At 40.6% G+C, this 13302-nt stretch overlaps 1 protein-coding gene across 3 annotated transcripts in view; it reads left to right on the forward strand.

Annotated features, from left to right (window-relative positions):
* EPB41L5 (erythrocyte membrane protein band 4.1 like 5) overlaps positions 1 to 13302 on the forward strand; it is a 138939-nt gene that overhangs the window by 112803 nt on the left and 12834 nt on the right. For all 3 annotated transcript variants that reach the window (XM_082841829.1, XM_082841830.1, XM_082841831.1), the window contains 2 exons: positions 5376 to 5504; positions 8804 to 8868. In XM_082841829.1, the coding sequence (XP_082697955.1) occupies positions 5376 to 5504; positions 8804 to 8868 (194 nt within the window). The remainder of the gene's footprint in view (positions 1 to 5375; positions 5505 to 8803; positions 8869 to 13302) is intronic.

The following is a 13302-nucleotide window of genomic DNA, read 5'->3' on the forward strand; positions in this document are numbered from 1 at the left end:
AATAGAAATGATACTTTTACAAATGCAAAGGCAAATACTTCCTATTTGACAGTAATTGCTGTAGGGGAGAAAAATAATTTCCTCCTCTACCATTCTCAGTTCTTGGCTGAGACCTCTGTTTCAAAAGACAGATTAACAAGAGAAAAACAGAAGTTTATTGATATGTGTATCTCAGGTATAGATGAGAAATACCAGGGAAGAATGAGTAACTCTCAGAGGTGGCTTAGAATTGCAGCCAAATACCATCTTCAGCTGAAGTCAGAAAGAAGAAAGGTGTAGTTGGTGGAGAGTACATGGAAAGACGGGGTAAACAGCAGTAAGGCTTGTTATACAGCTTTAAGTCCTTGCTTTTCATGGTAAGGGTTTGAGTTGTTTGCAGGGACTAACATTTGTCCTTCCTGGTGGAGAGGGAAGGAGGGACTCCTTTGTAAATTTCCGTTCTGCTTTTAGGCATATAGGGTAAGGACAGAGCGTTTCTTCTATCTGCTTCTTCTCAATTGCCTTCAGCTCAAAATAATATGCCCCAAAGTGGCATATTTGGGGATGGCGTATTCTGCTACCTCTTGACATTTTCAGCTTAAAGAATAGTTATTAATATTGTACTAATATTGTTGGTGCAGGTTTTTTATTTTTTTAATTTAAAAAATTTTTCATTTTTATTTTATGGCCGCACTGTGCAGCATGTGGGATCTTAGTTCCTCAACCAAGGGATCGAACCCACGCCCCCTGCAGTGGAAGCACAGTCTTAACCACTGGACTACCAGGGAAGTCCCAGGTGCCAGTTTTTTAAAGAATAATTTTTAAATCTGGAAATCAGGCTGTTAAGCTGTTGGTATCTTAGCATTTTTTAGTTTACATGGTAAGCTAGCTCTAAAAGTTCACATCTCTTTTATCATGATCTCAGGGACTCTTCTGGCTTCATTTAGATACATTCAGCAGTTGAAGGGGAAGAAAGTTTATAAAGTGGTTAAAACTTTTGTGTATATTTAGGTAAAATACAAGGCAAATTGTATGTATTCTTCTGAAGCAAGATTCTTGCAAATCATGGATCTGCCCATGAATCATTATAAGGAGTGCCTTAAACCCTATGAAATTGAATACATGTTCTTGTCTTTGATTCACTTATACGTTTTTCTGGAAAGCGGGTCCAAATTTTATTAAATTCTCAAAAAGAGTGAACCATACCAACCTTAAAATAACTCTTTGCGTCTCTCCAAGGTTAGAACTAAAAAGAACTTCACTTTAGTTAAAAGGCTTATATAATTTTTTTTCAAATAAACAGTTTCAGTTTTTCTGAGCCGTTTAAAGAAGGAGCTCTCCGAAATAAGACTTCTCTTCCAGCCAGGGTTGTTTCAAGAGTGGTTTTTTTGTTTTGTTTTGTTTTTTGCGGTACGCGGGCCCCTCACTGTTCTGGCCTCTCCCATTGTGGAGCACAGGCTCCGGACGCGCAGGCTCAGCGGCCATGGCTCACGGGCCCAGCTGCTCCGCAGCACGTGGGTTCTTCCCGGACAGGGGCACGAACCCGTGTCCCCTGCATCGGCAGGCGGACTCTCAACCACTGCGCCACCAGGGAAGCCCTCAAGAGTGGTTTTGAGTTTAGATCTGATGGCATTCCGGTTGAGAACTTCAAACACTGAGTGGCCCTGCTGAGTTTATGATTAATCTCTCTATCCAAAAACTTCATTCCCTTTCTTGTCCTGCCCCTGTTCCCCTCAGGATTGAGGAGGATCAAAGAAAAGGGGGGACTGAAGCCAAGCAGGACCCCGTGGGGCCCTCCCAGGAACAAAAAGCCTCTCCATGTCCCCCGTTTCTTGTTTGTAGGAAACAGGCTGTAGCCTCCTGGGCCTTTCCTGAGTTCCAGAGAGCTGACTCTAGCAGTTAATGATTAGGACAGTAGAGTCACAGGGCTCCTAGCTCCTCCTGAAGGGATGTGGATAACCGTCTGCTGCGTATCTCTGAGCTGTTCTGCAGAAGCTGAGACCCCCACCCTCTGCGGGATGGTGACGACATGCTGACCACAAGCATGTCAACCCGAGACTGGTTGGAACCAGAAGGTTGAGGTTCCCAAGTCATCACCCTTTTTACCACCAGCCAATCAGAAGGAGGTCCACAGGTTGATCACGTATCCTGGACCCTCTCCCCTAACAATGTCTTTAAAGACCCTTGCTTGAAAGCCGTCAGGGAGTTCAGATCTTTTGCACATGATCTGCCCGTTCTCCTTGCTTGGCACCCTACTTTGCTGCAAACACCCACTGTCAGAGTTTGGCTTTCTGTGCTGCGAGCACACGACCCCTTGCTTGGTAACAAACTGAAGCAGACTTTGGATGACTTTAACCTGACTTAAGCTTCTAACTAAGCTGACTGATGGCAGCAAGGACAGCTCTACAGGAGAGTTTGAGCATCCAGTCATGTTAGAACAGGTCTAATTTGGGGTGTTTAGGAATCAGAGTGTCTTTTTAGTTCTTTCGGTCTTCTGTTTGCACATTTTGGCCATCCAAGGCAGACATATCAGCAGCATAGTAACACAATATACAGATTTTAAAAAGCAGGACATTATCTAACCTCTGTTATCCCAGTACTAAGAGGTAACTATGGTTAACATTTTAAACCAAACCTTGAAATGTGATATATATTTTTTTAAATAAAAATGCACTAACACTTTTTTATAACCATTCCATTATAACTCTCTTTATTTCAATAACATATTACTGATAATAGTTGAATGGCATGCATATATCATCACTGCATTTACTCAGTCTCCTATTAGTCATTTAGATTGTTGCTAATTTTCACCGTCATAATCAGGGCTCTGATAGTCTTATGTAAGTATCTGCCATCATCTTTGATTATTTTACTGGGGAGTAGAAGTGTTAGGTTTGGGACTTCCCTGGTGGTCCAGTGGTTAGGACTCTGCACTTTCACTGTCTGGGCCAGGTTCAGTCCCTGGTCTGGGAACTAAGATCCTGCAAGCCGCATGGTATGGCACAGTGTTAGGTCAAATTTCAGGAATAATTTTAAAGCCTTTGGTACTTTTGCAAAATTGCCTTCCAGAAAGATGGTAACAGTCACGGGTACTTTTACCTGTGATACGTGTGTTGAATTCTTGTTTTTGTTTTTAATATAGGCAGGAAAATAAACACTTGCCTATATCAGAGGCAGGTTGCTCTGAGAATCCTGTGATGTGCAAATATAAATGATTAGCAAATAATCTCAAGTCTGCAATGTAATTGTCTCTGAAAAGAAAATGTCAAAGCATTTGAACTAGCCATGATACTTTCCCAGCTTTACTGAGGTATAATTGACAAATAAAATTTAAATACCTTTAAAGTGTACACCTTGATGATTTGGTGTAAGTATACATTGTGAAGTGATTCCTGCTGTCCAATTAGTTGACATATCTGTCACCTCACATAAGTTACCTTTTTGTTTGGTTTTTTTGGTGAGAGCACTTGAGATCTACTCTCAGCAAATTTCAAGTATAAAAAACAGTATAGGGCTTCCCTGGTGGCGCAGTGGTTGAGAGTCCGCCTGCCGATGCAGGGGACACGGGTTCGTGCCCTGGTCCGGGAGGATCCCACGTGCCGCGCAGCGGCTGTGCCCATGAGCCATGGCCGCTGAGCCTGCGTGTCCGGAGCCTGTTGCTCCGTGACGGGAGCGGCCACAGCAGTGAGAGGCCCGCGTACCGCAAAAAAAAAAAAAAAAAACCAGTATAATTAAGTGTAGTCACCATGCTGTACATTGGGTCCTCGGGATTTATTCATCTGATAACTTGTACCAACCTGCCTCTGCTATCCCACCCCCTAGTCCCTGGCAATCATTCTGCTCTCTGTTTCTGATTTGGAATTTTTTTTTAGGTCCCACATCTGAGTAGTGCCGTGCAATATTTGTTGTTCTCTATCTGGCTTGGTTCACTTGGCACGAGGCCTCCAGCTTCATCTGTGTTGTTGAAAATGGCGGGATTTCCTTCCTTTTAAAGGCTGAACAGTATTTCCTTGTGTGTGTGTATTTATGTGTATGTGTGTGTGTGTGTGTGTGTGTGTATTTTACATCCTCTTCATCACCTGTTGACGGGCCCTCTGGTTGTTTCCATGTCGTGGCTGCAGTGCACATCGGGGTGCAGGTTTATTTGGGATAGTGATTTTGTTTCCTTTGGATGTAAGCCCAGAGGTGGGCTTGCTGGGTCATCTGGTGGTGAAGTAGGTATGGTTGAGAAAGGGCATCAGGTCTTCTTTCACTTGCTGGGAACCACTCTGAAGACTAGGAAGTTAGGGCTTCCCTGGTGGCGCGGTGGTTGGGAGTCCACCTGCCGATGCAGGGGACGCGAGTTCGTGCCCCGGTCTGGGAAGATCCCACATGCCGCGGAGCAGCTGGGCCCGTGAGCCATGGCCACTGAGCCTGCGCGTCCGGAGCCTGTGCTCCACAACGGGAGAGGCCACATGTCTTCATTACAGTCTAGTGCAAAGTAGTGATTCTCAAGCATTTATAGGTATCAGAATCACACAGGGAAGCTTGTTAAACATTCACATTTTAGGATCCCACCCAGAGGCAGATGTGTGGAGACCACACTTAGAAAAAACAGATTAGAATAAGCACATTAGTTAAATATTTTCAAACGTGAAAGAGCGGTGCAGTATGTAATCCCATACGTGGCAGCTAGCCTGTTTTATAGAACAAAAGCTGTATCTGAGACGAAGAAAGTATTTAGAGTGAGTTTGTTATTTAGCCCAGTGTTAAATGGTAACCATAGTAATGATAATGGTAGTTGTTGTTGTTATTGATTGGCATTCAAGTCAGGTAAAATATCAGTTGTAGTGTAGATAATTTAAACTTACTAATTTGCTTTCTCTCATTTCCTTTCATAATTTATATTGTTTCAATTATGATCTTCATTCAGTGGACTTGGGCTTTATTTTATCATTTTCGTTAAGTCTTTACCTGATAGTGACCTCCTTCTGGCCAGCTAACATAATCTCAAACACAGTCATCTACCTGATGACAGTTCCAGAATCACAGGGTTTAGCCTGCCTAGGGCCTGACCTAAAATCCAATTGAAATTAATTACAGCAAAAGGCACACATTTTGTGGTTTATTTCAGGCATTTGTCCAGGGTGGTATCGTTAGTTATTCAGTTGCTTAAAGACAGGAAATTGGGCTAGATGATTTCCAGGGGTCCCTGCCAAGTCATAGTTCTTGTTTGTGATTACTGTGCCTTAGTTTGAAACCCCATGTAAGAGTTGACTCTTCCTGGAGTAGGATATGACTGCCTGAGACACATGATTCCCTGATTGTCTGAATATGAAATTTCATCAGTCCTTTTCTGTTTCCATTGAGTTATATTCTCTCAGAGTTGCTTACAGTATATTTTTAATATCTAGGAGGAAGTGGTGAAGTTAACTGAGAAATGTCTGAATAATGCCATTGACAGCCCAGCACTGAATGCCAGGAGAGTTCCTCCTGACTTGAAGAGTAACATTTTGAAGGCTCATGTAGAAGCAGTGCAGAAGGTAAGCTGCCTTTACTAGGGTCCTGGTGAAGTGGAAGGAGACCCTGTAGAGCAAAGAAAGTATACAAACGGTAGGCATGAGTGACTTGGCCGCTGATTAGAGAGAGAGTAGTACCAGGAAGCACACTCAAGATGGCAATGCTGGAACTTGCCCGGCGGTCCAGTGGTTAGGACTCTGCGCCTCCACCGCAGAGGTGCGGGTTCCATCCCTGGTCAGGGAACTGAGATCCCGCATGCAGCACAGTGCGGCCAAAAAAAGGAAAAAAAAAAAAAGATGGCACATGCCTTCCCAACTCCAAATTCTACTCGGGCAAGATTAAGAGCGGGGAGTCACAGGATAAAAAGAGTAAAGATGCTGCTCTACAGTATAAGAAGTTAAAAAAAAAAGTTAAATTCCTGTAGAAGTGAGTCCCTAATCTTTGTCACTTTTATAGCTGGAAACTCTACAGTGATTTTTAGGTTCCTGTCAATATTAAGTCTATGACTTTAGGTCTTTCTTTATCAATTCATTGTTCCCCACCACGCATCTACCCCCAATTCAACAAAATTGTGATGTTATTGGCAACAGAGTGACGGTTATAAGACGAAGAGTTGGCTGTGTCGTCTCATGAAGGGTGCAGTGGGTAGGGACCAGCCCCCATGAAGTTGATGGCGTCCATGCTCTCAAAATCAGCTTTTCCTTGGCCCTCCCCAACTTTCAGATTATCCTCTGCACTGAAGCAGGACAGAAGCCTGTCTCACCAAGTCCGGTTGTCAACTAGGATTTCAAAATAATCCTGTTGTTGGGAAGGGGCTCTTTACCCATTGTGTTCCCAGGCACAGACCTTGAAGAGAGCTGAGAGGACTTGAGGAATGTCGTTCGTGCACTTTATGTACCTTCTCACCCCGGTGTAAACATAAAACATAATATTTATATATAAAATACGGCAGTACACGCTCTGGAATCAGACAACTGGAGTTTGAATCCTGTTTCTAATCTACTAGTAGCTAGTCACCGATTAGCTTTGTGACTTGGCAAGTTAGTTACTTTCCCTGAGCCTCAGTTTAATTACGTTTAAAAAGGGGTAATGGTAAATACCTTCCCGAAGGTGGGTTATAAGGATGAAATAAAATGATAAAGGTAAAGGCCACAGAATGGCTTCTGGCACAGAATTAGTGTTTAGTAAATGTTGATCCTGATGTTGACACTACCTATTGTAGCAGCAGTGGTGGTGACAGTTTTTCGTCACCTTACGTTTCAGTTGTACTTTGGATCTGTTTTGACTTGAACAAGAGAGAAATAACTTGAATAGCCCTAAATGAAAGATTTTGTTTTATAGTTAAAATCATCCCACAAAGAAAAATTCAGGACCAGACGCCTTCATTGTTAAGGCCTACTGAACATCTAAGGCAGAAGTAATGACAGTCCTACACAAGCTCTTTCAGGAATTAGAAGAGCAGGGAGCACTTCCCAACTCGTTTTATGAGGCTAGTCTTAGCCTGACACCAAAGCCAGAGAAGGAGAGTACAAGAAAAGCAGCTACAGACCAGGACTGTTCTTGAACATGGACTCGAAAGCCCTTAACAAAGTGGAAGCAAATCATACTGAACAGCTTATAAACAGGATAGTACACCATGGCCAAGTAGGGTTTATCTCAGGAAAAAAGTTCGTTTATCGTTCAAAAACCAGTATAGTATAACATATTAAAAAATAAGGAAAATTGTCTCAATTTATTTGGAAAAAGCATTTCACATTATTTAACACTTGTTCATGATAAAAGCTCACAGCAAACTAGTAGTAGAATGGAACTTCAGCCTGATAAAGGGTATCTATGAAAAAAGTCTACAGCTAACATTGTAATTCATAGCTAAAGTTAACAACTGACAGGCTTGTGACTGCCTGCAATGCACGCAGCTGGTAAGAACATAAAATGTTCCAAGTACTTTATAAAGGAGTTGGTAAGGGCTTCCCTGGTGGTGCAGTGGTTGAGAGTCCACCTGCCAATGCAGGGGACACAGATTCGATCCCTGGTCTCGGAAGTTCCCACATGTGGTTGAGCTACTAAGCCCGTGTGCCACAACTACTGAGCCTGCACTCTAGAGCCCATGAGCCACAACTGCTGAAGCCCGTGTGCCACAACTACTGAGCCTGTGCACCTAGAGCCCGTGCTCCGCAACAAAGAGCAGCCCCGGCTCTACACAACTAGAGAAAGCCTGCGCGCAGCAACAAAGACCCATGCAGCCAAAAATTAATTAATTAATTTTGGAAAAAAGAGTTGGTAAAATATCAAACGTACACTTAGCATATGACCCAGCAGCCCCACTCTTAGGTATTTACTCAAGGGAAGTAAGAGCGCAGGTTCACACAGGCACTAGTACGTGAATGTAATAGGCGAAAACTAGAAGCGATCCAAATGTCCATCAGCAAGTAAACAGATAAACAAATTGGGGTGTATCCATGCAGCGGAAAGCTACTCAGCACGCAAAAAAGGAACGCATTAGTGACACATGCAACACCGTGGGTGAACCTCAAAAACATCCTGTTAGTCTAAAGAGGGAGCCACAAAAGGATGCTATGATTCCATTTATATGAAACTATGGAAAGCACAGATCACTGCTGGCCACGTGTATGGGTTTTTGGTGGGATTGTGTCGGAAGCCTCAAGGGAACATTTGGGGTAGTGGAAGTGTTACATATGTTGATTGTAGTGTTATGTACCAAACCGTACATTTAAAATGTGTGCATTTTACTGTATGTAAATGATACCTCAATAACTGACCTCTTTAGAATTCTCCTCTGAAATATTCCTTGTACTCAGGGAAAAACAAAGCCAGATATGCAGCTTAATATGTTTCTGCTTTTTATCATGTAAATTTGAAAAATTCTGGCATTGAATCTTTTTGGATTCTGTGTACATTGACTAACATATCATTGTGTCTTAAATAATTTAGAGCTGTCCAGTAAAGCGTATGGATTCATAGACCCACATATTGAAGTGGAAACTTGGAGTATGAATTTGGGCGTGGGATAGGGTTGTGCTGGGTACAGTACTGATATTTCCATAGATAAGTTGTGGTTACCTCTTTCTGGAACTGAAGCAAACAGAAAGGAATGTAAATTTATTACTTTATTACCCACGAGAGAGATTTAATTTTTTTAATTAATTTTTATTGGAGTATAGTTGATTTACAATGTTGTGTTAGTTTCTGCTGTACAGCAGAGTGAATCAGTTAATATATCCACTCTTTTCTAGATTCTGTTCCCATATAGGTTATTACAGTGTATTGAGGAGATTTAATTTTTATGATTTCTTTTTCTTAGGTTACAAGAGAAGATAGCTTATTAAGTCATAAAAATGCCAGTGTTCAGGATGCTGCCACCAACAGGTACAGTTGTGGGTAGACTGAATTAAATTGGTGTTCTTTTCCTCTTAACTTTCTTTGGGGGGTGTTTTTTTCCTCTTTCCCACTCTGTGATCACATGGTTTCAGGATATCTATTTGAAAGATAGCCTGAAATCACTGTTCTATCCACTACATAGATTCTTAGGACCTAATTTTAGATCATTTGAGGATACTCCTAATTAATCTTTTCATCCTGATTCTTCTTCAGCTGATTCAAACTGTAGAGCAAAAACAGCCTTTGAAGATATTTTTAATCTCATAAGATACCTGGTGAAGAATGTGTACTATTTCTCTTAGGTGTGGTAGTTGCCTTAGTGCCATGCTGTTGGCAGGGTGGGATTGCTCTTATAAACTGTCTTACTATGGGCTCTCACATGACGCAAGCAGATTTCTTTGCTGTTCCCTCTGAGTTCCTTCTGCCTGTCTTTTCTTGTTGAGTGTTATGCCATGTCTCTGTCTTACTAGACTTCCATCCCCTGCTCTGTTGCAGTTTGTTTCGTTCGTCCCTGCGTATCCAGTGTTCTGTGCTTAGTTGGTGCTAAACATTGTTGAGTGAATGTGTTTCTTTTCCCGTTATCCAGAACTTATGCAGTGAAGAGTTTTCTGATTAGTGATATTCGGTTCCAGGTGCTGTAATTAACATAGCACTTAAGCACATGCTTCGTGTAAAGGACTTTACAGTTAGTACTCAGCAAACCTACTACTTGGTGATCGGGGTACAACTGGAATTACAACTTAACCTTTTCTAAGAAATCAGTTTGCCCACAACATTTTTAATGCTATTGTTGTTTTTATTGGAGCTTTTTAGAGTAACCTCATCACAGACTTTTTTGCCAAGAGGAGGATGATGGGGATGTGACGACCCAGTTGTTTATCAGAAATTTCATTGAATTCTGGAAGGTGGACAGGTCCTGGAATGGACTCCAACTTCCGGATTTGTTTTTCCAAATGGCTGTTGGTATTTTGAATAATCTATTTTCCTCCCAGGATTTGAAATGGATCCTTTAAAATATGCTTATGTTCTTATACAAACCTGGGTCTGTTTCTGGATCTTTTCCTTTTCTGGTACTGTTTTTATCCTCGTGCCATACTACACTTTTAAAAAGTTGCTGTACCCCCTTTTTAAAAGGAAATATTTCAGGCATACAGAAAGGTATGGAGACTATATAATACATGTCTGTGTACCAAATGTCAAGCTTTGTCATGTCCTCATATTTTGCTGTAGTAGATTTAGATCATTTTGCTTTTATCTTTTTTTTTGAGCTGTAATTCCTATACAGAACCCTTTAAAAGTAGGCAATTTAATGCATTTTAGTGAATTGACAAAGTTGTGCAACCCTAACCACTCTCTGATTCCATAATATTGTCCCCTCACCCCTAACGGAAGCGCCCTCCGCATACGCTGGCTCTCCACGTCGCTCCTCCAGCACCTGGGAGCCACCCACCTACTTTCTGCCTGCACTAGATTTGCCTGCTTCGGACAGTTCATATAACTGGACTCATACAAATATGTGTCTGGTTTTTTTCATTTGACATAATGTTTTCAAGGTTCATCCATATTGTAGCCTGTATTGGTACTCCATGGCTGCATAATATTCCATCGTATGTCCATGTGTCAATGGATGGACACTTGTGTTGTTTCTGCTTTTTGGCTACTGTGAATATAGCTGTTGTTGAACATTCTCACACGAGGATTTGTACATTTACAGTGTATGATTCAGTCGCTTTTGTTTTGATATATCTGAATCTTTAAAAACTTATCCATGGTTTCTTCATTTCAGTTGCCGCAATATATTCATTTTTTAATTGATGGACAAATGTTTGTTCGCAATTAACATTGCGCATGTTCTTCATTATACACACATGTTGTAAGGATTTTTCATCTGCTTTCTGTGGTTTGCAGCAGTGTAAACTACATTAAGACTAATCTTTTTTTCTCCTTTTTTTTTTTCGGTTTGGCCTCAGGATTCTTTTTTTAAAATTGAAGTATAATTGATATATAATATTATGTTTGTTTAAGGTGTATAATATAATGATTCAATAGTTTTATAGATTATACTCCATTCTTAAATTGATTATAAGTTGGGTATATTTATATCCTTGTAGCCTATTTATTTTATACATAGTATTTAGTTTATACTTATTGATTTCCTATCCCTATCTAGCCTCTCCCCACTTCCCTTATCCCACTGGTAACCCCTAGTTCTCTTTATCTGTGAATCTGTTTCTGTTTTGTTATATTCATTCATTTTTTAGATCCCACATATAAGTGATAATATACAGTATTTGTCTTTCTCTGTCTGACTTATTTCAGTAAACATAATACCCTCTAGGTCCATCCATGTTGTTGCAAATGGCAGAATTTCTTTTTTATGGCTGAGTAATATTCCACTGCATGTATACACCACATCTTCTTTATCCATTCATCTTGATGGACGCTTAGGTTGCTTTGTATCTTGGCTATTGTAAATAATGCTGCTGTAAACATTGGGGAGCGTGTATCTTTTTGAATTAGCATTTTTGCTTTCTCCGGATGTATATCAGAAATACAATAGAATTGCTGGACTGTATAGTAGTTCTATTTTTAGTTTCTTGAGGAACCTCCATACTGTTTTCCATAGTGGCTGCACCTATTTATATTCCCACCAGCAGAGCACAAGGGTTCCCTTTTCTCCACATCCTCACCAACATTTGTTATTTTTGCTCTTTTTGACCATAGCCATTCTGACAGGTGTGAGGTGATACCTCATTGTTTTGATTTGCATCTCCCTGATGATGAGCGATGTTGAGCATCTTTTCATGTGCCTATTGGCCATCTGTATGTGTTCTTTGGAAAAATGCCTATCCGGGTCTTCTGCCCACTTTTAATTGGTTTGTTTATTTATTTTTTTAATATTGAGTTGTATGAGCTATTTATGTATTTTAGATATTAACCTCTTACTGGTCATATCATTTGCAAACATTTTCTCCCATTCTGTAGGCCATCTTTTCATTTTTTCAGTGGTTTCCTTTGCTCTACAAAAGCCTTTAAGTTTAATTAGGCCCCATTTGTTTAGTTTTGCTTTTGTTTCCTTTGCCTTAGGAGACAGATCCAAAAACAATATTGCTATGATTTATATGAAAGAGTGTTCTACCTTTGTTTTCTATTGGTTTTATGGTTTCTGGTCTTACGTTTAGGTCTTTTATCCATTTTGAGTTTATTTTTGTATGTGGTCTGAGAAAGTGTTCTAATTTCATTCTTTTACATGTAGGTGCCCAGTTTTCTGAGAACCATTTACTGAAGAGGCTGTCTTTTCCCCAGTGTATATTCTTGCTTCCTTTGTTGTGGATTAATTGACCCTAAGTGCATGGGTTTATCTCTGGGCTCTCTATTCTATTCCATTGATCTATGTGTCTGTTTTTGTGCCAGTACCAGCCTGTTTTGATTACTGTAGCTTTGTAGTATAGTTTGAAGTCAGGGATACCTCCAGCTTTATTCTTTTTTCTCAAGATTGCTTTGGCAATCGGGGTCCTTTGTGTTTCCATATAAATTTTATGATTATTTGTTCCAGTTCTGTGAAAAATGTCTGATAGGAAGTTTGATAGGGATTACATTAAATCTGTAGATTGTTTTGGGTAGTATGGACATTTTAACAAGATTAATTCTTCTAATACATGAACATGGGATATCTTTCCATTTCTTTGTATCATCTTGAGATTTCTTTGTCAATGTTTTCAGAGTTTAGTTTTCAGAGTATAGGTCTTTTGCCTCCTTGGTTAAGTTTATTCCTAGGTATTTTATTCTTTTTGATGCAGTTTTAGACAGGGTTGTTTTTTTGATGTCTCTTTCTGATAGTTTGTTATTAGCGTGTAGAAAAGCAGGACTAATCTCTTGTTGAGGGGTTGGGAGACTTCATTGTGAAATGTATTTCACTCCTTTCGGGGCTCACTCCGTTAGTCTCAGCTGTTTCTTTTCTTTGGAGCACAAAGTTATCTTTTCTCTCTGGTAGCTTTTAGGTTTTTCACTGCTTATTCTTGAGATTCTGCATTTTCATTACTGTGCATCTAAGTATAGTTTTATTTTTCATTCTTGTTAGTATTCAAGGTGGTGTTTCAATCTGAAGACCTATGTCTTTTTTTTAGTTTTGGAAAGTCATAAGCCCTTATCTTTGTGAATATCCAGCATCTGTTAGACATTAGCTGAAATGCCCCGATCCCTTCTCTGTCTCTCGTAACTATTCCTTCTTACTTTTCATCTCTCTGCCTCTGTGTGCCTCGGTGCTGTGGCTGCAGTAGTCCTAGCTTCCGTCTAGCTCCTGAGGCTGACTTTTCCATCCAGGATTTGCCTCTTGTTTTTTCTCAGTCTCCCTGTGGGATTGGACGGGCACTGTTCCTGTCACTTGCATGCTTTCCAGTGATGCTGGAGAGGACTGGGGTC

The sequence above is a fragment of the Leucopleurus acutus genome, assembly GCF_964270905.1.
Source record: "Leucopleurus acutus genome assembly, chromosome: 6".
NCBI classification, from domain to species: domain Eukaryota; kingdom Metazoa; phylum Chordata; class Mammalia; order Artiodactyla; family Delphinidae; genus Leucopleurus; species Leucopleurus acutus.